The sequence below is a fragment of the Saimiri boliviensis genome, chromosome 3 (genome assembly GCF_048565385.1).
Source record: "Saimiri boliviensis isolate mSaiBol1 chromosome 3, mSaiBol1.pri, whole genome shotgun sequence".
NCBI lineage: Eukaryota > Metazoa > Chordata > Mammalia > Primates > Cebidae > Saimiri > Saimiri boliviensis.
The window spans coordinates 123,419,742-123,446,888 of NC_133451.1; the positions used below are offsets into that span (position 1 = coordinate 123,419,742).

The 27,147-nt window shown below is 37.2% G+C and overlaps 1 protein-coding gene and 1 pseudogene across 1 annotated transcript; both read left to right on the top strand.

The window, feature by feature from the left end:
- The first annotated feature begins 11,627 nt into the window (after positions 1-11,627).
- Positions 11,628-12,006, top strand: LOC101029772 (peptidyl-prolyl cis-trans isomerase A-like). Its single transcript, XM_010332086.3, has one exon. It carries the CDS (start codon positions 11,652-11,654, stop codon positions 11,964-11,966), a length of 315 nt encoding a protein of 104 aa, XP_010330388.3. The 5' UTR covers positions 11,628-11,651; the 3' UTR covers positions 11,967-12,006.
- A 1,809-nt stretch (positions 12,007-13,815) lies between these two features.
- On the top strand, positions 13,816-17,344 carry LOC101030102 (nucleolar protein 8 pseudogene; annotated as a pseudogene).
- The last annotated feature ends 9,803 nt before the right edge of the window (positions 17,345-27,147 follow it).

A 27,147-nucleotide genomic window follows, 5' to 3' on the forward strand; every position in this document is an offset into this window, starting at 1 on the left:
GCAGTGAGATTGGGAGACTGAGGCAGGCAGATCATGTGAGGCCAGCAGCTGAGACCACCCGGGCCAACATGGTGAAACTCCATCTCCACTAAAAATACAAAAAATTGGCTGGGCGTGGTGGCACACACCTGTAGTCCCAGCTACTTGGGAGGCTGAGACACTAGAATTGCTTGAATCCAACAGACGGAGGCTTCAGTGAGCTAAGATTGGACCATTGCACTTCAGTCTGGGCTAGAGTGAGATTGCTGATTATTTTTCTTTCAGCCTGTGGAAATTTTTCTTTCAGCTGATTTTTATTTCAGCTGTAGTCATTTGGCAGCTAAAATGATGAAATCCTGCATAATATACAAGAAGAAGATCCAGAAAAAAGAGTGGAGGGAAACAAAGTCACTGAAAAAATAAGGTAGGAGGACAGAAAAGATGATAGCTAAGGATTAGGAATTCCAAATTCTGTGTATAAACTGTTCTGTTCAAATATCTGGCTACACCTTCACAATGTATGTGTAGAGAAGACTGTGAACATTCCAGCTAAGAGGAGAAAAAATTAAAATGATATTTTAGCTGCTTCCAAAGAACACAGTATGCAATTTTAGTCTAAACGAATTAGTTGCCTACCAAAAAAGTATATGTCAAGTCTCTCTTTAATGAAACATGACAAAAAAAAAATCAACAATCTTCACTTCATAATATTCAAAATTTCCAGGATAGAATCCAATTTTATTCAAAATATTATTTTTAAAACAGTAAAATGTGACTCAGTATCAAGGGAAAAGGCAATCAATGGAGACCAATTCTGAGACATAAGATCCAGATATAAGATTTAATAAATAAGTGCTTTAAGTAACTACCATAACTATCTCAATGAGGCAAAAGAAAATGTACTCATAATTACCCAGTTAAACTAAAAAGTTTCTGCACAGCAAATAATAATCAGCAAAGTAAACAGACAACCCAAGGATGGGACAAAATATTCACAAACTATTCAACCAACAAAGGACTAATAGCCAGAATCTATAAGAAACTCAAACAAATCAGCAAGAAAAAAAAAATGGGCTAAGGACATGAATAGATAATTCTCAAAAGAAAATATACAAACAACCAACAAATATATGGGGAAATGCTTAACATCACTAATGATGAGGGAAATGCAAATCCAAACCACGATAAGATACCACCTTATTCCTGCAAGGATAGCCATAATTTAATTCAAAAAACCAGTAGATGTTAGCATGGATGTGGTGAAAAGGGAACACTCTTATGCTGCTGGTGGGAATGTAAACCAGTACAACCACTATGGAAAGCAGTGTGGAGATTCCTTAAAGAACTAAAAGAAGATCTAACATTCAATCCAGCAATCTCACTACTGGGTATTCACCCAGAAGAAGACAAGTCATTACATGAATAAAGCACATGCACACACATGTTTATAGCAGCACAATTCACAATTGCAAAAGCATGGAACCAACCTAAGTGTCCATCAACCAACAAGTGAATAAAGAAAATGTGGTGTATATACACTATGGAATACTACTCAGCCATAAAAAGGAATGAAATAAAATCTTTTGAAGCAATTTGAATGGAGCTAGAAGTCATTATTCTAAGTGAAGTAATTCAGGAATGGAAAACAAAATATGGTATGTTCTCACTTATAAGTGGAAACTAAGCCATAAGGATGCAAAGGCATAAGAGTGATATAAGGGACTTTGGGGACTTGGGGAGAAAGGTGGGGGTGAGAGATAAAAGACTACATATTTGGGTACAGTGTACACTGCTTGGGTGTTGGGTGCCCCAAATCCCAGAAATCATCACTAAAACACTTGCCATGTAACCAACATCACCTATAACCCAAAAACTATTGAAATAAAAATTTAAAAAATTACTCACAATGAAATAAAATAAAGGAAATCTCAATTAAAAAAACTAGAAAATATAAAAAGGAAACAAATGGAAATAATAGCACTAAATTAAAATTCAAAATATCTAAATTAAAGCATTCACAAGGTTATCCAAACATAATAATGAAGATAATAAACAGCCAAAGAGAAACAGAGACAAAAAAAATGGAACAAACAAATAGGAATAAATAACAAAATGATCAAGCTAAATCAATAGATGAGGCTTCTTCAGTACATTTTCTCAACATGTAGAGAAGACATTTCCTCAAGTACATTTTCTCAACTACAGTTCCTCTGGACCTAAAGACCTGCAAACTAAAGGGACCAGTTATTCACCATTCCCACCAACCCTTCTCCTTCAGAATGTTTCTCTTGGCTCTGTCTTCTGAGCTAAGTGCTGGGTTCTGCCATCTGAGTCATCTTTTCTTTTCTGTAAGAAATGGCCTGAGTTTGCAACTTAATAGCCTCTCAGCCTGCTTCCTGCCCATAAAAAGTTGGGGAGCCAAAGGCCTATTTTTACTTTGTAGTATCTCTGTCTCTTCTAGTCTTCATCAGTTCCATCAATGTAATCTCCATTAAAAACTTTGTGGATTTTCTATGAGTTTCGTTGGGATTCCCTCATTAGATAAAAGAGTACTAATGATCTTTTTGAGACATGCTACTCTCTATCTTGGGTCAATGCTGTCAAGACAATTAACAGAGGGTCTATAAGACACACCCAAAAAGCTTTAGAATATGAACAGTTCATTCTTTGGTTTATTCCCCTCTTCTCCTACTTTGTCAGTGGCGAATAAAAACCAAAGTTGGCACTTTGGATATTTTTCTTGCAAATCTCCCCAGAAAGATCTAGGAGTTCTTTGGGAAATCCTTCCATTTCCATCCTGCAGCAGGTTAACATTACCCAACTTTCCACCATTATAAAATAAGATTCCTAATTTCTCATATTTTTCTCATTGTCCTTCAAGCCCTCACAATAATCTCTTTGATGACTTTCCAGTTTTTCAGTTTCATGGAGCCTTTTTCCTGTGTTTACTTACCACCTAGATGCAAAGGCCATGTTTTAACTTTTTTTTAATGGGGATACCCCCTTCCCATTGCCAAATTCTCTGCCAGCTTTTTATTGCTGTATAAACTCCCCCCAAAACTGATGGCTAATAAACAACCACTTTATTACATCTCACATTTTCGTATGTGAGGAATTCAGACAGAACTCAGCTGTACGGTCCTTCTATTCCATGTGGCGTTGACTGGAGTCACTCAGTGTTTTCCAGCTGGTGATGCCAGTGAGCAGAGCCAGAGGATACAAGACAGTTTCACTCACTTGGCAGGAATGACCTGGAGACTAGACTCAGAGGGACCTCTCGTCACCCCCATGTTGTCTTTCAAGCAGGATATTTGTATTTCTACATGGTAGGTCAAAACTCCAAGGGACTTGGGGGAAATTTCCAGCCCTTTTAAAGGCAAAACCGGAACCAGCTCTGGGTCACCTTTGCTGTGCTCTGTTGATCAAACAGTCACAGACCAACCCAGATTCTAGGGTAGGAGAAACAGACCCCGCCTCTTTGTGGGAGGACTGTCAAAGAACTTTTAGCCCTTTTAAATCTGCTATACCAGGATAGAAGAATATTTTCCTAATTAAAAACAGCTACAAAAATCCTAAAATTCATGGTGAAAAGCTGAAAACATTTCTTTTAAGGTTAGGTAAAGATAAGGATGCCAGCTCCCACCATTCCTATTCATCATTTTACTGGAGCATTAACCAGTACAGTAAGGCAAGAAGAAGTAATTAAAAATCTGAACAAAATACTGCCATTATTTGGAGATGGTATAGAAGAAGCCAAAATAATATTTAATAGAGTATTAGAATTTTTGTTTGTTTTTAAAGTGTATCTTACTTTTATTTAATAGTATTCAGCAAACGGAAATGGGAGCAGCAATGAATGCACTTGAAAAACGTAAGCCTGTTTCTTTTTTTATAATTATGTTCATAATGTAATGAGTGTTTTATAGAAAGAAAATGAGGAAGGAGAAAAATGGTAACTACAGATAAAATGTGATCTTTTTTTCTTCATAATTATTCTTCACACAGAGAATATAGTAGAACGTGAGACATTCTAAAATGGGCTTATATTTAAAAATAAAAGTATTCCTTAGTGCTTTTTTAAAATTGTACTTTAAGTTCTAGGGTACATGTGCAGATCTTGCAGGATTATTTCATAGGTACACGAATGCCATGGTGGTTTGCTGTCTCCATCCCCTTATCACCTACATCAGGCATTTCTCCCTCCCTACCCACTACTGTCCCTCCCCTAGCTCCCCACCCTCCCAACAGACCCCACTGTGGGATGTTTCCCTCCCTGGGTCCATGTGTTCTCAATGCCTATGAATGAGAACATGCAGTGTTTGGTTTTCTGTTCTTGTGTCAGTTTCCTGAGAAGGATGGTTTCCAGAATCATCCATGTCCCTACAAAGGACATGAACTCATCCTTTTTTATGGCTGCATAGTATTTCATGGTGTATATGTGCCACATCTTCTTTGTCCAGTCTATCATTGATGGGCATTTGGGTTGGTTCCAGGTCTTTGCTATTGTAAACAGTGCCACAATGAACATATGTGTGCATGTGTCTTTATAACAGAACAATTTATAATCCTTTGGGTATATACCCAGTAATGTGATTGTGGGGTCAAATGGAATTTCTATTGCTAGGTAGTTAAGGAATCGCCACAATGGTTGAACTAATTTACATTCCTACCAACAGTGTAAAAGCATTCCTATTTCTCCATATCCTCTCCAGCATCTGTTGTTTCCAGATTGTTTAATGATTGCCATTCTAACTGGAGTGAGATGGTATCCCAATGTGGTTTTGATTTGCATTTCTCTAATGACCAATTATGATGAGCATTTTTTTATATGTTGGTTGGCCTCATAAATATCTTCTTTTGAAGTGTTTATATAATTTGCCCTAGAATTTTTTGAAGTTTACCAAGATTTTAAGATAGACACTTGTATTAAAAACATAACCGGTTTTAATAGGCTAGCAAAACTTGATTAGAAAATGTAATTTTAATGACATAATTTACCACTACAAGGAAAAGTATTAAGTACCTGAGAACAAACCTAATGAAGCACATATATGCCCTTTATAAAGAACATTAGAAAATGTTGTTGAAAGATAGTAAAGAAAACCTAAATACATAGGGAGCAATACAACACTTTTGAATAAGGAGATTCACTATTCTAATAAAGTAAACTTTACCTAAATATATCTGTAGATTTCATGTGATACTGATCAAAACCTCAAGAGCGTTTTCCAGGGAGTTAAGCAAGCTGATTCTAAAATTTATCTCAAACAGTAAATGAACAGGAGGAGCCAAAACACTTGTTAAATAACAAGAAGGTAGATGGACTTGACCTGCTAGAGATCATGTTCTGTTATAAAACTATAATAAGTAAAATAGTCCGAGGACAGGCAAACCGACACATTAAAGGAATATGGAAAGCAGAAACAGCCCTAAAAAGGGAAATATACTTAATTTATGGAAGATCATACACTGGAGATTAATGTAGAGAGGATGGAAGTGTCAATGAAGGTTTTGTATTAATTAATTATCACAGAGAAAAGAATATAATTTAGTCTATACTTCCCAACATGTACAAAAGTTAATTTATGGTAGATTAAAATTTTTTATTTGAAAGGTAAAACTATAAAACTTTTAGAAGATAATATAGAAAACTGTCTGTAGGACCCTAAGAGAGTAAATGATTTCCTAAAAAAGACCAAACAAAGGCTAACTGTATTAGAATTCTACAGAGAAACAGAAGTAATAGAATGTATGTATATATGGAGGATGATATAATATAAGGAATTGGCTTACACAGTTATGGAACTGAAATATCCCAATATCTGCACTCTACATGCTGAAGTCTCAGAAGAGCTAATAATGTACTTTCAGTCCAAATTCCACCAGGCTTAAGACTCAGAAAGAGCTCATGTTTCAGTTCAAGTGCAGGAAAGGAAAGAATCAATGTCCCAGGTCAAGGCAGACAGGGTGGAGTTCTCTCTTATTCAAGGGAGGATTAGCCTTTTAGTTCTATTCAGGCTGTCAGCTGACTGGATGAGGCCTATCCACATGAGGGAGGATAATGGTTTACTGAGCCTACCAGTTCAAATGCTAACCTCATCCAGAAACACCGTCACAGACACACCCAGAATAATTCTCAACCAAATGACTGGGCGCTTCATGACCCTCGTGCTGACACATAAAATTAACCCTGGCATTTGCCATAAATGAAACATTTGATAAGTTCAACCACATTGAAATTAAGAACTTCTGTTCATCCTAAGTTACCACTGACAATTTAAAAACAAGCCACAAAGGAGGAAAGAACAGCTGCAACATAAGTTCACCGTCTTAGTGTGGGTCGCTACAGTAGAATACCACAGAATGAGTGGCCTCACCAGCGACCATTGATTTCACACAGTTCCAGATGCCGAGATGCCCAACAGCAAGTTGCCAGCAGATCCAGTCTCCAGTGAGGGTCTCCATCTTGGTTTCAGACAGGCACCTTATTCTTATTCTTGTATTTGCACATGATGAAGAGAATGTGCCCTAGTCCCTTTCTCTTCTTCTAAGGACACTAATCCAGCATGCCAGCTTGACTTTCAAGGTCTCACCTAAACCTAATCACCTCCCAATGGCCCCACTTCCTATTAGGCACTAACAGTTAGGGCTTCAACACATACATGTTAGGGAGACACAAACATGCAGTTTGTAACAGTAACTAAGAAATGATTAATATCTAGACTACATAAACAGCTCCTGTAAATCAACTTTGCTTATAATCAAAGAAATAAGATTAAAATAAAAAAGAGATCACATTTCACACCGAAAATGATATAGGAGTTAAGAAGAAATCACTCAGGCATATAGTAATGGTAAGTCCTTACTTATGAGAGTCCCTGGTAATGCCCCAAATCATTTTCTAACAAAGAGCAGCCTGGAAAGTCATGCTGCAGACATAGATAAGCAAGCTGGGAGCTTGCACAGATGAATGACAACAGGATCTAGGGACTAGACATCTGCAAGATGGCGGCTCCATCTTCCCTTGTCTTTGTCAGCCACGTGTAAAGAGCAGACAAGATGGCCTAATCAACTGGAAAACTCATTTGCATATAAGTTTAGGGTGGGGAAACCAGCCTTCCCCACGTGCCTTGTAAACGTCATGCCTGATTGACGTAAATCAGACACTGCCTTCAGCTTGCGTATAAAATCTGCTGTAGTCTGCCACCTCCCCTGTTTTTCTGTCTCTCTCTCTCTCTCTCTCTCTCTCTCTCTCTCTCTCTCTCTCTCTCTCTCAAGGGGTTGTTCTCCTCTCTCCTTTCTTCTGTCTACTAAACTTTCCACTCTTTAACCCACCCACATGTGTCCTTTCTCGAAGCAAGACAGAGAACCCCCAGAGTATATACCTCAAACAAGGTAGCCATTTCAAAAAGATTAGTAAGACAACACCAAGTGTTGGTAAGACTATGGAGAAACTTTTCTACATGCCAGTAGGGAAATAAATTTGTATAATTCCTTTAGAAAATTATTTGGCACTACCTAGTAAAGATGAATGTGAACATATGACCCAGAAGGTCTACTCCTGGGAATATAACCTGAAACCTTAGAGCAACTCTTATCCTTGTGCAACAAGACTTGTACAAAAAATTATTACGAGTAGTATTTATAATAGCCAAATTCTAGAAACAGTCAAAATGCCCATCAGCATTAAAATGAAAACATCAATTGTGGCATATATGTGTAGCGAAATACTATATGGCAGTGACAAACTATAGCCACATACATCACCATAATATGAGGCATGAGTCATTGAAGAATGTAATCGTAATAGTAATAATAATGATAATAGGAAATATGTAAATTATTTACTATTACCAAGCTCTAGGCTAAGTGCCATATATATAATTTAATTCCACAAGAATGCTATGAGGTGTATACTGTTACTGTTAGCATTTTATGGCTGAGGAAACTATGATTGAACAGATGAAATAACTTTTCCAAGTTGATACAGCTTCCCACAGAGGTGATGAAGTGGGATATCAAGCCCGGGAAATGTAAATACAGAGTCCACTGGGTGAAATGAGGCATATTGAAAAACTGGCATAACCAAGCACTCTATTAGAGAATCCACACATACACATTCATTATGATATGAAGAAAACTATGGGAAAGATTTACATCATATTATTCCTCTGAGTGCAATTGAGGGGGAAGGCAATTTGATAATATTTAAATTACCAGAATTATTTTATTTCTTAGACTGAGTGATGGGCATATGATTGTTTATTTCATTATAATTATTTAATCTTTGTCTATACACTGTGTATGTATATACATATATGGAGTATGTGAACATACTTTATGCTATTGTCACATATGCTTTTCTCTTTATCATCTCCTTTGCTCTCAGATTTAAGCAAGATTTGTCCTTAACACAAACATGCGGTGTAAATAGTAACTAAGAAAGAATTAATAAAATATCGGCACTACGTAAACAACTCCTGTGAATCAACTTCACTTATAATCAAACAAACAAATTTAAAATTTAAAATATCACATTTCACACCCAAAAGATTGGTAAAACACACCAAATGCTGGTAAGGGTATGCAGCAACTCTTCTCCTCTTTGAAATTCAAAGTCAGAAGGAGACTTCTTTCTTATCACACCCCTTCCCCATAGAAGTGATGGTGTCATCTTATCCCTAAATTAAGATAAGAAAAAACAAAACAAAACAAAACAAAATATGGAGGAAAGATTAGTGAACACTTTATTTTTAATTGACAAAGAATAATTGCATATATTTATAGGGTAAAATGTGATGTGTTGGTACATGTACACATTGTAGAATGATCACATTCTACATGACCTCACATACTTATTATTTCTTTGTGGTGAGAATATTTAAAACCCACTCTTTTTTAAACACATTATACAATGACAGAGGAAGGAAATATGAGTAAGGAGAAAAAAAACTGATAAAGTAAGAGGAAAAGAGTAGAAGTGAAAGAGCTGGAGATAAAGTGACACAGGAAAGAGGTAATGGAAATAAAGAAGGAAAGAAAGATTAGCTTGTGTTTTTCTGAGTACATTACATGGTTTATCTATGAAATGCTGAAAGGAGTTCATTTTATGGCCCTAGACTCTTGGGTACGGTCCACTGTCACTGCCTGCTAGGAGAGGTCTAGTATACATCCAACTATCCAGTGGACCCAATAAACACTAAATGATGGATTTCTACCTTAACTTTAGCCATCCCAGTCACTATTCATCAATAATCAAAGAATATTCATTTGACATCAAATGCAAAAAAGACATTCAAAGACATTATGGGATGGATTTAAATAGATGCATTTAAATTGGTATTAACTTCAGCATATCAATCAATCTCACCCTGGGAGGGAGATAGGAATTAGTGTGCTCCTAGAAAGCATTTATATGAACATTCTTAAACTCTACACACTGAGAAAAGCTATTCATTGGACACCAACAAGCAAGCTTATAAATTCTGATACTTCAGGTCCTGATTTATCACTGCATTGGGTATTTTTCAAGATAAAACAATAGAAACCAAAAAACCTATTAAAAATTCCAAACTTAAAATAATCAAATAAATATGGATAGAAACAATGAGATTTCATTTTAACACATCATATTCAAGCAAATGTTTTATAATATCTAATTTTGTAGAGGGTGAGAAGAAATATGCATTCTCACATCATAATGCTTCATAACATGCATAACAAGATTTAATGATGTGCCTACTTTTGACATAATAATTCTATATTCAAGATTTTGACCTAAGCAAATTATTATGAATATTTTGAAAGTTTTCACTACAGGAATGTTCATGTCTATGCTATTATAGAAGTGAACAATGAAAAGTAATGTCCAACCACACAAGATTAAATAAGGGCACATTCATTGAATGGAATAAGGTTATTTAAAGGATAGTGAAAACCAGAAAGTAACATCAAAAAATTAAAATATGTTAAATGGAAAAATAAGAATTTTTTTAAATCCATACATATAACTCTATTGTTGGATAGTTGGCTTGAAATAAAGGCAAAGGAGGGAGTGAGAAGGAAAAATGGACATGAAACCTGCTGGCAAAGAAGAGTGAAAGCCTTTGCAATTGCCTAAGTCCATCCTTGTCTAAATATCTCAAAATATCTCAACCTTACTTCTTGTTCTGAATACTTTTTCATGAGAGATAAACCATGTTTCTCTAAAAGCCATACTATTCAGAAAGCAGAAAGAAATGATTAAGAATATTCAGATGGACCTTGGGTTACTGATAACAGAAAGAGAACAAAGGTAATAAGAAGGTGCATTTTGCATACTGTTCCTGTAAGACTTTCTGTGCATGGCAGATGCAGGAAACTAAAATGATCAATGGTGTCAAATTTCACAGGAGAGCAAAATCTTGGGCTAGCCAGAGCTCTGTAATCACAGGTGATCGTTCATGAGAATGCCACTAGCCCATCGCTTCAAGTGATGTATTAACCCTGAATGATTGATCTAGAAGTTTGCAAGGGCAATTCTAAACACTTAAACATTTTTATTTAAAGGAAAGTTTTTTTCACATACTTCCTAATGAAAGTTTACAGACTTTTCTCCACAGAAAACAGGGTTAGAGTAAATCCTAATAGTATTCAGGATTGTCCACCCTTCTCACATAAGTTTAAAGAGAAAATGATGATGAAGTAAGAAGGCAAAGATTTTTACATCTGAAAGACAGAATAGTTGAAGAGGTGTGTTTTAAAGGAGACATAAAAATGATGAAGATCATGCATTTGTTGACCATAAACACAAGCACCAAATCCCAAAATACTAAAAATGAGCCAGAAAGGAGATAGTTCTGGAACAACTTTACTGAACATGTGGAACTCATTTTCCCCAATAAATTATGTGAGACAAAATTGGAATAGTCCAGGAAAGGGTTGATCAGCACTTTCTTGTCTGTGGATTCAAAATAGAAAGAGAATAGTAATGTCCATCCAAGAAGACCATCCCAGCAAAAACAGCCAAGTGCCTCCAAACACATGTTCTTGTGTCATTGACAGTCAAGAAATATATCTGTGAAATGTCCTCTCTTGCATTTCTATCTGCATTGGCACAACACCCGGTACATGGTGGATACTCAAGACACATTTCTTCAATGACATTGAATGCAATCTGCACATCCCAGCTCCCTCTAGACCATCATTAATCTTCAATCTGCTGTGTCATTGCTCATAGGAGAAGAAAAACTGGAAGTCAAAGACCCTTATGAGAATTATAATCCCCCAAATGCTTCTTAAACTCAGTAAAAACATAAAAGTCAGAGATCTCCCTTTATGGAAACATTAAAAATATTAAGATAGAGTCACTAACGTATTCTTGAGTTTCTTAAGGGAAGAAGTTTCTTAATGTCAGGTTATTATATTAAAAGGAAGCACACAGCAAGGATTCAATTAATAAAATCACCTAGGCTTTTGCAGATGCCACCACCTGGAGCCTTCTAATATCAGCCATTGTCAACCCCACTCTGTTCTTCGACATTGCTGTCGACGGCGAGCCCTTGGGCTGCATCTCTTTTGAGCTGTTTGCAGACAAGATTCCAAAGACAGCAGAAAACTTTCGTGCTCTGAGCACTGGAGAGAAAGGATTTGGTTACAAGGGTTCTTGCTTTCACAGAATTATTCCAGGGTTTATGTGTCAGGGTGGTGACTTCACATGCCATAATGGCACTAGTGGCAAGTCCATCTACGGGGAGAAATTTGATGATGAGAACTTCATCCTAAAGCATACAGGTCCTGGCATCTTGTCCATGGCAAATGCTGGACCCAATACAAACGGTTCCCAGTTTTTCATCTGCACTGTCAAGACTGAGTGGTTGGATGGCAAGCATGTGGTCTTTGGCAAGGTGAAAGAAGGCATGAATATTGTGGAGGCCATGGAGCGCTTTGGGTCCAGGAATGGCAAGACCAGCAAGAAGATCATCATTGCTGACTGTGGACAACTTTAAGAAGTTTGACTTGTGTTTTATCTTAACCACAGACCATTCCTTCTGTAGCTCAGGAGAGTGCCCTCCACCCCATTTGCTCACAATGTCCTAAAATTTGTGCTCTCGCTGTAGTTCCCTTTGGGTTCCATGTTTTCCTTGTTCCCCTCCATGCCTAGCTGGATTGCAGAGTTAAGTTTATGATTATGAAATAAAGACGAAATAACCAAAATAAATAAATAAATAAAATAAAGTCACCTAACATTTGTATCTGTAATTTTAATATAAAATGCCACTTAACAAACAATCTTACAGCACCACACCTTCTCCTCGTCAATCAACAATTGTTTAATAAAATTGTTACTTACCAGTCAGTTTTTCAAAATGTATATAGCTACACAGTTACGATTTGAGTTTTATCTTATTTATCTTTGGATAAATAAAATTTATGAGAAAAAGATCTAAGCTCCCCCATTGTTTTGTCTCTTTTTTCCAATGTAGAACTCAAGATATCCCATGCAGGTAGTTCAAAATGCATGACTCCCATGCCAAGACTGCCAAAATCTGTCATTGAAAGGAGGCAGACAAAATGTTATAAAATGCACTGACATGATGGCTTTAACAGACATGCATGTAAAAAGTCTCAAGGTATTTCTCTCCTGCTTGTTCCAGGGATCTTTCAAGCCTTCCACTGAACCATAAGGAATGTACCATGTATTTCCCGCATTTCTTCACTGGCCTTCTGAAACCCACTCTTGCAGCTGCAGGGAATAACAAGAACCAAGACTTTCGCAAGGTCCCTTGCTGTCACTTCACATATTAATCAAAGAAGAGTCCCAAAAGAAAATGGATCTGAGAAATCTAAACTCACTGTCTGTACAACATCCTGATCACCTGCAGAGAAATAGGGTGAGTCCTCAGAACTCAACTCCATACACCAGACAAAACTAACAAATCAAAACAGAGCTTTCATGTCACGAAATAATTACTAGGTGTAGGAGGGCAACAGGCATAAAAAGTGGAAGGAAAAATATTTTCTCTCAATGATTCCCATAGATACTATTTTTCTTATTTGGGAAAATTTCAAATCTACACAAAAATTAAAGAAACATAATGAGAGTTAGTGTACCTTTGCTTATACACACCTACTGTAATGGTCTTGTTGCTCCTGCTTCACTCTCTATATAGGTATTGTCATGGTCTAAATGTTTGTGTCCCCCCAGAATTCATATGTTGAAATCCTAAACCCCAGCATGATGATATTAGTAGTTAGGACTTTGGGGAGGTAGAACCCACATGAATGAAATTATTGCCCTTATTAAAGACGTCTGAAAAAGATCCCTCATCTCTTTTACCACACAGGGACACAGTAAAAAGGTGGCATCTATGAACCAGAAATTAGGTTCTCACCAGACACTAAACCTCTGGTCTTCCCAGACCCTTGATCTTGGACTTCTGAACTGTGAGAAATAGATTTCTGCTGTTTATAAGCAGTCCAGTCTATGGTATTTTGTTATAACATCCCAAAAGGAGTAAAACAGGAAACTATACACTTCTGTCAAGCCAAGCCAGCCTAAAGTACACTGGAGACAAGATAACAATTTATCCCTAAATATTTTAGCATATAGTTCTCACAAACAAGGACATTCTCTCACACAACCAAACACCATTACCAGGCCTTTTAAAAAGTGAATTTAGAGGCTGCAGCAACCGTAGTGTTAGGTGACTGTGTGGTGAGGAGTGGGTTTGGGGCATAAGAAGTCAAAGGGTCATTTCCTAACCTCTGTCTTCACTTCTCTGGATCTTCTCAGAGAAAGAAGGCTAAGAAAATTGTTTTTCCCACTAAAATTCACCAAGTATATGCCCAGCCTTCATGAAAGTGAACCGAGAAATGAAGTGCCTTTATGTGGGTGGCCTTAGCCAGGACATTTCTGCAGCAGAAGTACAAAATCAGTTCAGCAGATCTGGAGAAGTTTCGGATGTAAAGATCATCACACAGAAAGATGACCAAGGAAACCCACAGAAAGTCTTTGCATATATCAACATTATTGTAGCAGAAGCAGATAGGAAAAAATGTATGTCTGCTTCAAATAAAACAACATGGAAAGGTGGAACATGACAAATTCAACTAGCAAAAGAAAGCTTTTTGCACAGATAGGCCCGAGAGAGAAAAAGCAAAAGCTAAGAAAGAAAAATCAACAACTGGTAACACCAACTTGTTAGAAAAGATAGGAGGAGTGGATTTCCATATGAAAGCTGTGTCGAAGACAGACAGGCCAAGCCATGACAATTGGATTGGGAACAAATTTGGAAGAGTCCTGCCTGTTCTTCACCTTAAAAATCAACATAAACGTAAAATCATAAAATATGATCTCTCAAAACACTGCCACAACCTAAAGAAGACAGGAGAGGATTTCACAAACACCATTCCCATATCCAGCCTGACTTGGGAACTGGAAGGAGGAAATGACCCTGTGCATAAGAAATGGCGAGAGTTCTCTGGCTTTCATGGCCCTCCCAAGAAGATGATAAAAGTGCAGAAGGATGAGAGTTCCACTGGGTCTCTGGCCATGAGTCCAAGGCCCAGGTGGGTAATAGAGAGACCACCCTTAACACCCACAACAGGCTGCACAAGAAAGAACTTGTGATTCCATTACTCCTTCTAAACCATCTCCTACCTGTTTCTGATACTAAGAAACTTAAAAATCTACCTTGTAAGATTTCTGGCTTGGAAACTGCCAGGAAGAGAAATAGCATTTCTGATGATTATATTGATTCTGAGGATGAATTAAGAATGATGACTACAAAAGAGGAAAACTTACAAGAGAACTACACAGCCCTCAATAAATGAATCTGAAAATGATCCCTTTGAAGTTGTAAGCGATGATTTCAAATCAGGCATTCACAAACTGCATTCTTTAATAGATTTAGGTATCAAAAATAATGTCTCTTGCCATAATGGTGATGATGATATCATGAGAAATGATTCTGAGTATGACTCAGGAGATACAGATAAAATCATTGTGATGAAAAAAAAAATGTTGCTAAGGTCAAAACAGTATAGAATTTTCACAAATGAAAAAATCAACAGACAAGAAAACTTCTTTCAAAAATAGAGAAAACTGTGAGCTTTCTGATTACTGTATTAAAGTAAAAAAAAAGAAAAAGTAATGTAGAGTCAGCCTGTGGTCATAGATTAAAGCCTCTTAATCGAAAATCTTCCTCTCACTCCAGTAGCAGTGAAGATGCTGATTCTGCATCAGGATTAGCTGACTCTGAAAGAGACAAGGAGTATAATATCATGATGAAAAACTGCCTTTGTGTAAATCTCACTTTAGCTGATTTGGAACAATTGGCTGGCAGGGATCTGAAGATTCCAAATAAAGATACTGAAAGTGATGGAACAGAAACCACCACCCAATACAAGTTTGACAGAGGCTCCAAGAGCCCCAAGACTCCCACTGGCCTCCAGAGAGGCCGACACTGTATTTGTCCTGAGGAGACTGTAGATTCCCTGTTAGAAGGAGAGGAGAACACCCCTCACAAACAGAAACCAAAGGAAAATAACTCAAAGCCAAAATTCCAGGCTTTCAAGGAAGTAGGCTGTCTAAATGAAAAGGAGTCAATGAAAAAATCCTTGAAACACAATGTTGCTTCTAACAATATTAATAAAGACCAGAATTCCATGAAACATGAGGATCCCAGTGTCATATCCATGGAAGATGGGTCCCCATAAGTTAATGGCTCATCAGGTAAACTGACTCCTTGCCAACATGCAAAGAAGGGAAATGGCCCCAAACTATGTTCAACCTCAAAAAGGACCACTTTTGAGAGTCAGGATCGCAAGGCACTATTCCCTAGCAGTTCTGGAAAGAGAAGTAAGAATTCTATTTCTAGTTTATTGCTATTAAAAGGTAAGAGGCCCTTAACTCTTAGTGCAAAGACTCACAACATAGGCTTTGACAAAGACAGCTGCCATGGTACCACAAAGACAGAAGCTTCAGAGGAAGAGAGGTCTGATTCAGGCAGCCTCACATCTTTTAAGAAATCGCCAAAGGTCTCATCCAACAACACTCAAGAAATCAAACCTGATTTCTCACTTGGTTAGTAATTCATCAGACTTGCTTGCTAAGGATAAGCATGCTGAAAACAATGAGAAGCGTTTGGCAGCCTTGGAAGCTAGGCAAAAAGCAAAAGAAGTGCAGAAGAAGCTGGTGCATAACACTGGCAAATCTGGATGGTCATCCAGAAGATAAGCTAACGCACATCATCTTTGGTTCTGACAGTGAATGTGAAACAGAGAAGACATCAACTCAGGAGCAGAGCCATCCAGAAAAGGAATGGGTGAAAGAGTCTATGAGTAAAACAATGGGAAGTCTATGAGTAAAACTATGGGAAGCTGTTTGATAGCAGTGATGATGAGGAATCTGGTTCTGAAGATGACAGTAACAGGTTCAAAATTAAACCTCAGTTTAAGGGCAGAGCTGGACAGAAACTCATGGATTTACAGTCGCACTTTGGCATGGATGACAGATTCCACATGGACTCTCAGTTTCTAGAAAGTGACAGTGAAGAGGAACAAGAAAAGGTAAATGAAAAGAAAACTGCTGAGGAAGAAGAGCTTGCTGAAGAAAAAAGTCCTGAATGTTGCACAAAGTGTTTTGCAAATCACCATAAACAATTCTGTAAACAAAGGAGGAGTGGCTGCTAAGAAATTTAAGGACATCATATATTATTACCCAAAAAAGCAAGACTACACCACTTACAAAAGAATAAAAAAGAGAGATAATAAGCCAAAAGAGAGTAAAGCAAACAAAAATAGAAAAGAGAGGAAGCTGAGAAGCTACCTGAGGTGTCTAAAGAAACATAATATAACATTGCTATGGATCTGAAAGAAATATTCCAAACTACAAAATATACCAGTGAAAAGGAAGAGACCCTGGAATGAGGACTGTGGTAAAGAGAAACCTGAGGAAATCCAGGACCATACAACTATGACCAGTGAGGCTGAGCAGCCCACTGGGCTCATTTTCTCCTCCTTTAATTCAGACACTAAAGACATAAAGGAAAAGATCTATAGAGTTGAAACAGAGAAACCTGGAAAGACTGTCCGGCAAGAAGACCCTCATTTCCAAGACAGCAGTTCAGAAGAGGAAGATGTTACTAAAGAAACAGATTACAGAAAGTCCAGTCCTGGAGAAGCATCATTACCTGAGAAACAGACCACTAGGTTTTTCTTTTTCTGTAAAATGATGAAAGACTTCAAGTAGGTTCTGACTTAATTCTGGAGAGGAGTAGGAAGTAATATTAGCAGGATCTCTTGGGAGGCCAGAACAAACAACCTGCTTATAGATTGTCAGAAGAAACATAAAGATGCACAGAGGAAAATGAAAACAAAATAATAAATGTCAGCATTGGTTTTGATACTGAATGTAAAGAACAAATTTCTGAGGAAACTGACCCAGAAAATAGTTTTAGCTGACAAAAAAGAAATTTCAGAGTGAAGGAATTTTTAAAATCTGGCTGACAGAATATCATTCTTATTGCCATCTTTTTCTATGAAACTCCTCTGCATTTATTCCTAAGTAATTACTTCAAAAAATTAAATTTGGCTTCTTAAAAAGAAACAAATATATGAATTCAATAACATCATTTAACATCTTAGCCAAACTCAAATTGCCCCACTTGTCCCCAAAATATCTTTTATAGCTGTTTAAATTCAGGATGCAGCCAAGCTCATACATTACATTTGGATATTCTATTTCTTTAATCTTCCATTGTGTCCCTCTGATCTTCCTGACACTGAATCCCTTGACAAATCCAAGACAATTTTTTAAAGAATATTCCATCTTCTGAATTTGTTTGACAGTTTCCTCATGATTGGATTTAGACAAGACGTTTCTGACAAGAACTCCTCTTAGGTTATGTTGTGTGCTTCCCACTCCATCACATCCGGAGGCACCTCACAGCCCAACCCATAGTTGCAATTGAGAGTTTGATGATTTGGGACAATGGTAACTGCCAGGTTATCACATTGTAATTAATAAATAATGCATAGTGTCAAAACTGTATGAATACCCGCTCCCTCAACAGTCTTGCACCCAACTGTTTTTTTATTGCATTTTAGGTTTTGGGGTACATGTGAAGAACATGCAAGATTGTTGCATAGGTACACACATGGCAGTATGATTTGCTGCCTTCCTCCCCTTCACCTGTATCTGGCATTTCTCCCCATGATATCTCTCCCAACCTCCCCACCCACCCTCCCTCTCCCATTTCCCCCCAACAGACCCCAGTATGTAGTGCTCCCCTCCCTGTGTCCATGTGTTCTCATTGTTCAACACCCACCTATGAGTGAGAACATGTGGTGTTTGATTTTCTGCTCTTGTGTCAGTTTGCTGAGAATGATGGTTTCCAGGTTCATCCATGTCCCTACAAAGGACGCGAACTCACCATTTTTGATGGCTGCGTAATATTCCATGGTGTATACGTACCACATTTTCCCTGTCCAGTCTATCATCGATGGACATTTGGGTTGGTTCCAGGTCTTTTCTATTGTAAACAGTGCTGCAATGAACATTCGTGTGCATGTGTCCTTATAGTAGAACGATTTATAATCCTTTGGATATATACCTAGTAATGGGATTGCTGGGTCAAATGGGATTTCTATTTTTAGGTCCTTAAGGAATCGCCACACTGTCTTCCACAATGGTTGAACTAATTTACACTCCAACCAACAGTGTAAAAGTGTTCCTATTTCTCCACATCCTCTCCAGCATCTGTTGTCTCCAGAGTTTTTAATGATCACCATTCTAACTGGCGTGAGATGGTATCTCAATGTAGTTTTGATTTGCATTTCTCTAATGACCAGTGATGATGAGCATTTTTTCATATGTTTGTTGGCCTCACGTATTCACCCAACTGTTTTTAATATTCCAAGATGTTCCTCACCTAAATGAATTATTATACAGGGAAGTTTGCAAAACAGAGATTTTCTAATTCTGTAATTCTTTCTGCACTTATTAGCTGGCATTCTGCTTTAAAGAAAAGTTTTTTTTTTCTCCTTTTCTCTCTCTTCCTCCCTGTCTTTCTTTCTTCGTAATACCACTTTGGAATCAAAAAATGCTTATATTTGTTATATTTCAGTATAATTATTATTGTTTTTGAAGTTCAAATTGTCCCTAATTAGGTTAATAGAGTCCTTTTCATTCAGCTCCTTGGTTTTTTGATGACTTCATCATTATTTGAGCATTTTCGTAGTTTCCTAGCCAATAAAATATTCCAGGTTAAACTGAGACTTTTCTTCCTCAAAACCTGGAATCAGCCATTTCTCCAAACCAGCCTAATTCATTTGTATGGTGATGGGCACTTGATGTGTTCACACTTAGGAGGCGTCTAATTTGAATGGGAAACACAAAAGATGATTCTCTCCACCAGCAGGTCATACAATGTCAAAATTCAAAAGAAGGTGATGACTGGTCCGATTGCTGAAGCAATAAAATTAACAATGAATTCTCCCTTTATTTCCACCATTGATCTATATAATGTGTCCACAACAATGCTCAAGACATTGTATGTGTCCAATAATTGAAAATTATACATTATTCTTGTTAATAAAGAGAAGCATTCATATCAGTATAAGTTTTATCAGACAATGACACAGAGTATGTGGCTTATATTTTGCCACTAGCTTTACACCCAAGTTATATTTTGCTTAAGCCCATTACAAATTAAGCTCCTCCTTGGGGTTCACATTGACCAGTATGAGGCAAATTGTGCCAGGCCCTTATCATGATGTAAGAAAAAACACCTTAATATCTTCTGAAAGTAGTTTACAAATGAGTAATCCACACTTCTCTTGCTTCACCCCCTTCTTCGAACTGCTGCAGCCCTAACTGAGGAACTCATTACCTCTCACTTGGATGTTGGCATAATGTTCTACACTGTTCTATGTTTAAGATACACATACTGAAGTATTTGGCAGTGATGAATCATGAAGCCTGAACTTTACTCTCAATTGGCTCAGAAGTTGAAAGAAAAATATAAAATAAATATGGCAAAATGTTAACAATCGAATCTAGGTACTGAGTATATAGGTATTGTATTGTTCTTTCAACTGTTCTGTGTGTTTGAAATTTTTCACACTAAAACAAGGCAAAAGAACTGTCTGATGGAGCCAACCGATTCATCCTCTAAGTTTTTGCAAAGCTATCAACATTGTCTTTCTTAAGCCTAATGATGGTCACATTACTATTCTGTTCAGAAATAGCATTTAGAGAGCTGTGCATTGTATGGATTAAAAAATAGACTTTGCAGTCAGACCACTTGGGTTCAAACCCCAAAATTATGACTTACTAGATTGTAACCCTGTACTCAGGGAGTTTTCTTAGCTCCCTTGCACCTCAGCTTCCACATATGTGAATGAGGATAATAACGGTACCTGCTTCTCAAAGTTTGGTAGGGATTAAATAATCAAAGAGGTCAGGCATGGTGGCTCATGCCTATAATCACAGCAGTTGGGAGGCTGAGGTGGGTGGATTATGAGGTCGGGAGATCAAGGCCATCCTGGCTAACATGGTGAAATACCATCTCTACTAAAAATATAAAAAATTAGCTGGGCGTGGTGGCACATGCCTGTAATTTCAGCTACTCAGGAGGCTGAGGCAGAAGACTCGCTTGAACCCAGGAAGTGGAGATTGCAGTGAGCCAAGATTGCACCACTGCACTCCAGCCTGGGTGACAGACTGAGACTCCATCTCAAAATAAATAAATGAATGAGCAAATACACGTAACACACATAAAACTGTGTCTAACACAGTTATGCTATGTAAGCGTTAACTCTGTGTAGACTCAAAGTACTTTCTTCCACAGGATTATTTTTTAAAGAATCCTGTAGTCAGAAGCCTTTGGGAGATGTTGGGTTAAATAAAGGAAGGCAAGAATCTTTACTGCAGGACCGATTAGAGCTTTTAATATTCCAGTGTCTGTGATGAATCTTCAAGTATGTAGATCTCACATTCAGGGTCTCTCATGAGGCCAGTACTTTGAAGATCAGTCTTAGGGAAATACTGAGCTAGAGAATAAAATCTAAACTCCTTCACTTGGTTTTGAGGGGCTTCTGCTACCCACCTATCAGTCTCCATCTCCTGCTTTAATTCACTGAAATTTCTTCAGACAAACTCCAAACTCTACTGCCTCCCAGTTTAACCCAAATATTTCCATGAGCTCTGTGCTGTACCCACTGCAGGGACTTTCCTCCCCTCCTCGCCCATCAAAACCAGTTCACATGGCACTGCCTCTGTAAAGGCCACCCAGATTCTCCCAGGTATAATCAATTTCCCCATCCTTGCTCCCCTGAGTGCTTTGTTTAAAATTCTATGGAAACACATGACATTCTGTCTTGTTATGAGTGTTTACTTCCAGATTTCAAAAATAATTTACTTGGATTATTTGTAACTAAGATGAAAAGCACATTCAAATTACAGAGTCTCTTGTCCCCCATTGACCTTAATCTCTTCCCTAAAAGCATTGTTTAATTCCTGTGACACAGAACATTTTTAACATATCGATTTTTTCACAAGACCCTAAATTCCTAGAAGGCAGAATAAAATCTGATCCATTTTTACATCTCTCATCTAACAGAGTTCGATAAACATAGTACATGCTAAATGAATGTGGGGGAAGTAATTAACTATACAAGATCTATGCCCACAGCTACTTTGATTCAAATAAGAGAAAAGAAGAAGAAGAAATTTAAAAATAATAGATATTTTAAAGCTCCAACTGTTTTCTCTTTATTTAAAGATTCCTCCATTTTGAACGGTTTAAATTAAAAGAACTTTGCTACTACCCTTTTTGAATTACATAAACTAAACGAAGACAGGAATTTATAAACAAACTGAACATTTTTATTTCATTTTCATAATTGGCAATAGGCAAGATGCAAGAATCAGAAGCAACTAAGGAGAAAGTAGATGTCATTGGGACAGAAGCTCAACCCCTAGTTGGCATTAATTCCAGTGGGAAATGGTAATTAGATATCTTCAGATTCTGACCATCTGGAACTATAGAGCTTCTAAATTTGATTTGTGTTGGAGGAATTTGTGATCAAGAAAGGAACATGCACACGGTGATTTGGATATATTCCAAAATATGGCCTATGTAGCCTTTCTCATCATTGTAATTGATCAGTTTTGTTAGATTATTTACTTAATGTCTCTCTTCTGCTAGATTATAAGTAACACAAGAACAGAGACTGAGTCTTCATACCACTGATTCTCTAGCAACTTGCATAGTGCCTGTATTAGTCTGTTTTCACACTGCTATAAAGACATACCCTGGGTTTGTCTTTATAGCAGTCTTTACCCATAAAGGCTGGGTAATTTACAAAGAAAAAGGGTTTAATTGACTTATAGTTCCACATGCCCTGGGAGGCCTCAGGAAACTTCCAATCATGGCAGAAAAGGAAGAGGTACATCTTACGTGGCAGCAGGCCGGAAAGAGTTTGTGTGGCAAGAGAAGGGGGAAGAGCCCCTTATAAAACCATCAGATCTTGTGAGAACTCACTCTCACAAGAACAGCATGGGGGAAACTGTCCCCATAATTCAATCCCTTCCCACCAGGTCTCTCCCACAACACCTGGGGATCACAATTCAATAGGAGATTTGGGTACACAAAGCCTAACCATATCAGTGCGATTACTTAGAAGATGCTTACCAATATTTGTTGAATGAATAAACTGCATCAGGAAGTAGTGAGCTTTGGATTCTAGTGCAAGCTCCGTATTTCTGACAGTATTATAAAGAGATCACCTTCTGGAAGAAGTGCACCGATAAGACAGTAAAAAGTTACCAGATACATTAGATAGAGACAGAAAACCTAAATAAGAACCACATGAGTGACAAGGTACTTAAGACAAGTGTGTAGATAGTTATGCCTGAGTACAGCTGAGCAGAGTTGTTTATGCGTAGGTGTGAGTTGTTTGGGTTTTGAGGTGTATTTTTTCTTTTCCTTTTTTGTTCGTGTGACTACCATAAAAATCATCTTTCTTCACTTACTTGTTTGCATCTGTGAGGTATCAAAACTTCTTCAAGGAATAAGAAAGAAAACCATTGCAAGATTATTTCAGAATATTCCAAATACATAAACCAAGACACAAATCTGAATTGTCTGAAGGCTAAAAAAAAAAAAATGAAGACAATTTTTCACTCTTAAGAATAATTTGGTTTTATACTTTTAAAAAATAAGTTTATGTATTTTTTACTCCTAGCATACTCCGGAGAGTCTTTTTTAAACTGCCCTAGCATAAAAATACATTAAACTTGCTTTGAAGTTGGGGAAAAATGGGTTTTCCTACATTTTTGATTGGTGTTATCCTGCCATCTAGTGACACAAAATGTTTGACTTGACTTGCACAGCTTAAAGACAAACACAGGCTCTCCAAGGCAAAATTCCCAAGTAGCTGATGTAACCTGTCCAGGTCCCTTTCCATTAGTTGAGAGGGGCACTCTAATAGACGAATGTGTGTTCTTGGCATATCTCAGCATGAAAGCCTGAATTTTTATATTTGTCTATCAAACACACAACTTTTATGCTCAAGCTTTTGCCGATAAATCACTTTAATCAGACTTATGAAGGAAATGCCCTACTGGGAGCTGTAAACCATTAATCTTTCCACTACTTTGACTTCATGGTAATCAGGAGATATTTCTGGTCAGATGGACCTCAAAAACTTTCCCATTTACTTCAATCCAGAGGAGTTGTGAGGACATTGTAGGAAAAGGGAGGCATAAAGCAACTTCTTTACATTTAGATATATATGAACACAAATACTTCTGCTTATTTTCTGACACTGACTATAATCATAAAATGCCTGAGTTTTATAAAATTATTTATCTTCTAATAAATGTATATTATTACACTCAACTGAACCTTAAGTCCCTGGAAATGGCTATTTACCTTTTGTGGATAACAAAAAGAAATGTCTTGAGGATTACAATATACTCTAGCACACCCAACAAGTTTGTTTGCCTTCATTTCTCATCACACTTCATTTGTGTTTAAAAAAAAAAAAGTGACTTGACTGTTAGGCTGGTTTTATCTTTTCCACAATAATTTCCTTATTTATTTCTAAGGATAACAGAGAAAGATAAACACCATATGATACAGAAATTGAAATATATCCCCTTATTTGCCTCTTATATAAACAAAGAGAAATCGGTGGTGTGCACTTGTAAGATCCCCTTGTTTGGCTAACAGCTAAATGGACAAATCTGGAATGTAAGAAGGTCTCCAACTTCCAAAGGAAACCTCTTCAGAAAAACGGATGCACATTTACAAGAGGAAGCAGAGAATGGGCGGGCCTTATCATCGGGAAATCTGTTCCCATGAAAGAAGCAAGCACTTCTCCTTTTATTCTAGGGAATAAAATGAGTGCTTTCTTCTCATGAGTAGGATAACTAGAATTATGGGTAAAGCATATTCATCATATAGTTGCCTAAGAAAGAACAGTAGGCAAAGTGTCCATAGAAACTCCAAAAGCAGAGACTGAACCTTCTCTACTTAATTCTTTAGTAAGTAATAAGTAATTAACTAATTTTATTTTATTTTGTAGCAAAATTTTAGAATAAAGTTGATCTTAAATGCTTATTAAGGAAGTTATCATTAAATGTATAATTACATACCAATATGTCTTTTTTTTTTTTACAGTGTTTGAGGGAAAGATTGTTTTAAAATAGTTTCCTTTGTGTTTCACCCCATTCTATGAATAAAGCAGTAAGGAGATTTCTAAATACCTACAGTAGTTGTGTGCATTTCAGAGCATATTTCTCCATCCGTTGTGTGTCCTCTAACCATAGTTTACTTCCTAAAAGTCATCCTAAGCAGATGGAACCAACACGAGATTTTTTTTTCCATTTCTGTGTGTAACTTTAAATATTTTACAGTAAAGGAGTAGAAGTTCAAAGGCACAAAATGTCAAAAATATATCCTCAACATAATAATAATAAACCAGTGGACTAGAATGGAAGACTTGTATTAAGAAGGAAAGACTGATGGAGATTGTGGTGGATTTTGCAAGCCAGGCTAAACAGCTGAGAATTGATGCTCAAAGTGAATGAAATTCAACTTAACAGCTTAATTAGAGGAAAATATCATTATTTGTATTTCTTTTTCTTATATCATTTATTTTGAAATTTCAATTTGTAATAAGGAAAAGATGTAATTTTTATATTCGTCAAAGAGTACATGATTTTTTAAGTTGAAAAACAGTGCAGGCTCAGGAAAAGGCAGCCACTTAAAGGTTGTAAAGAGGAAGATCTTAGGTAAATGACTTTGGCAGCAATAAGAAAGACAAGACTGTAGGCAGGGAGTATAATTAGGGGGCCACTGACAAGGTTCAGATACAAAAGGCAAAAGGGCCAGGCCTGAGTGGTGGTAAATAGGAAGAAATAGAAGATGTTTTGAAAGAATTTATTTTTTTTAAGGTGCATTTTCTTGATGAACCTTGTGCCATATGAGACATTTATAGAAACCAGGACATAGTAAGTATCTGTAGTGTGTAGATTCCAGAATGACCTTCAATGACCCCCACCTCCTGGTCATCATGCCTGTGTAATCCCTTTGTGTGTGTGTGTGTGTGTGTGTGTGTGTGTGTGTGTGTGTGTGTGTTTTAGGATTGGACCTAGTAACTTGCTTCTCATGAACAGAATGCAGAAAGAGTGATGGGGTATCACCAATAGCTTATCACTGAGACTCTCAACCCAACTCCTGAGCTGAGAAACTAAATCCTGCTAAGAATCATCTGTGCAAGCTCAGAAGCAGACCCTCCCAACTGTGCATTCAGGTAAGACCACAGTCCTGCTGATGCCTTGACTGCGGCCTTGAAAGAGTTCCTGAAGCAGAAGACACAGGTAAGCTGTGGCAAATTCCTGACCTATCAAAACTATGAGACGATAAGTTTGTGTTGTTTTAAGCCACTAAGTTTGGGGATAGTTTATTATGTTGCAATAGATAACTACTGTAGTATTCAATAATATCTGTTACTAAATTAAATGTATAATACACAAAAACTAACCATACTCAGTGTGGAAAAACGCACAAATGCCTCTTAAAAGAAATCACTTTAGGAACTGGTAAATCTTCAGAGAAATTTTTTAACCCAAAACTTACCAATAACTTATTAGCTATTTCCATGAATCTTGAATTGAACTGTTTCTCAAGAAGAAGTTTTTCGTTTCATAGGAAAATGAAATGGCTCATTTATCAAAGTGCGTATTTAGTTCCTATCACATGTTGGTTCCTGGAATCTTTGGTAACCATGCTGTGGTGTTGCAAAAATGGCCACACGCATATGTGCATACACACAATCACCAGCGTGAATGAGCATGTGCGTCTTGACATGTGTATATATACACACAATCACTAGTGTCAATGAGCATGTGTTTCTAGACATGTTTGCACACCTAAATATATGGCCTCTAGTGATAAAAGATTGATGCTTGTACCCACATGCACATATCCACTAAAGCAACGAAGCACACACCAAATCATTTTTCAGTATGTGCGCTGGATACACACAGACATAGACACGCAAAAGGAAGTGTCCCGATCCCAAAGGGAAAAGTCAGTTTATTATTCCAGGTCAGCACTCCTCAAAAGATCCTGTGGATGTTAACCAGGTAGGCAAAAAATGGGTACAAGATCAAATAAGTTTGGGAAACATTGTCTTAAAGTGTTAAATGTCTGTTTTCAATATGCATCTCCAAAAACACTGCTCTACAACTGTTTCCACAGAAGGAAGAGAGGGTTGTAGAAAACAAAGATAGAATCAAAGATCAGACATTTTACTTTGTTTCTTCAGGTTCACATACAAGGAAGGATTAATCCCATTATTGCATCGAGCACAATATGATATAAAGCTTTTTTCTTACCATATCTTTATAACAGTGTTAAAGTTCCCATAGATAGATGGGAAGAGAGCAGGTGACTAGGTTCCCCATCCACAAAAATGTAATCATTCACCTGATGGCGGAGAACATAACAGCTCTGTCTCCACCTTCAAAACAGCAGTAGTCGTTCTGCAGCCAGAGCATAATTACTTCGTTTAGGGCTTCTGCTATTTCCCAACCTGGTTAACAACCCACTCCTCTGGGCTCCCATTGCACTTTACACAAATCTCAGTCACAGAAACTACTATCTTGTATTG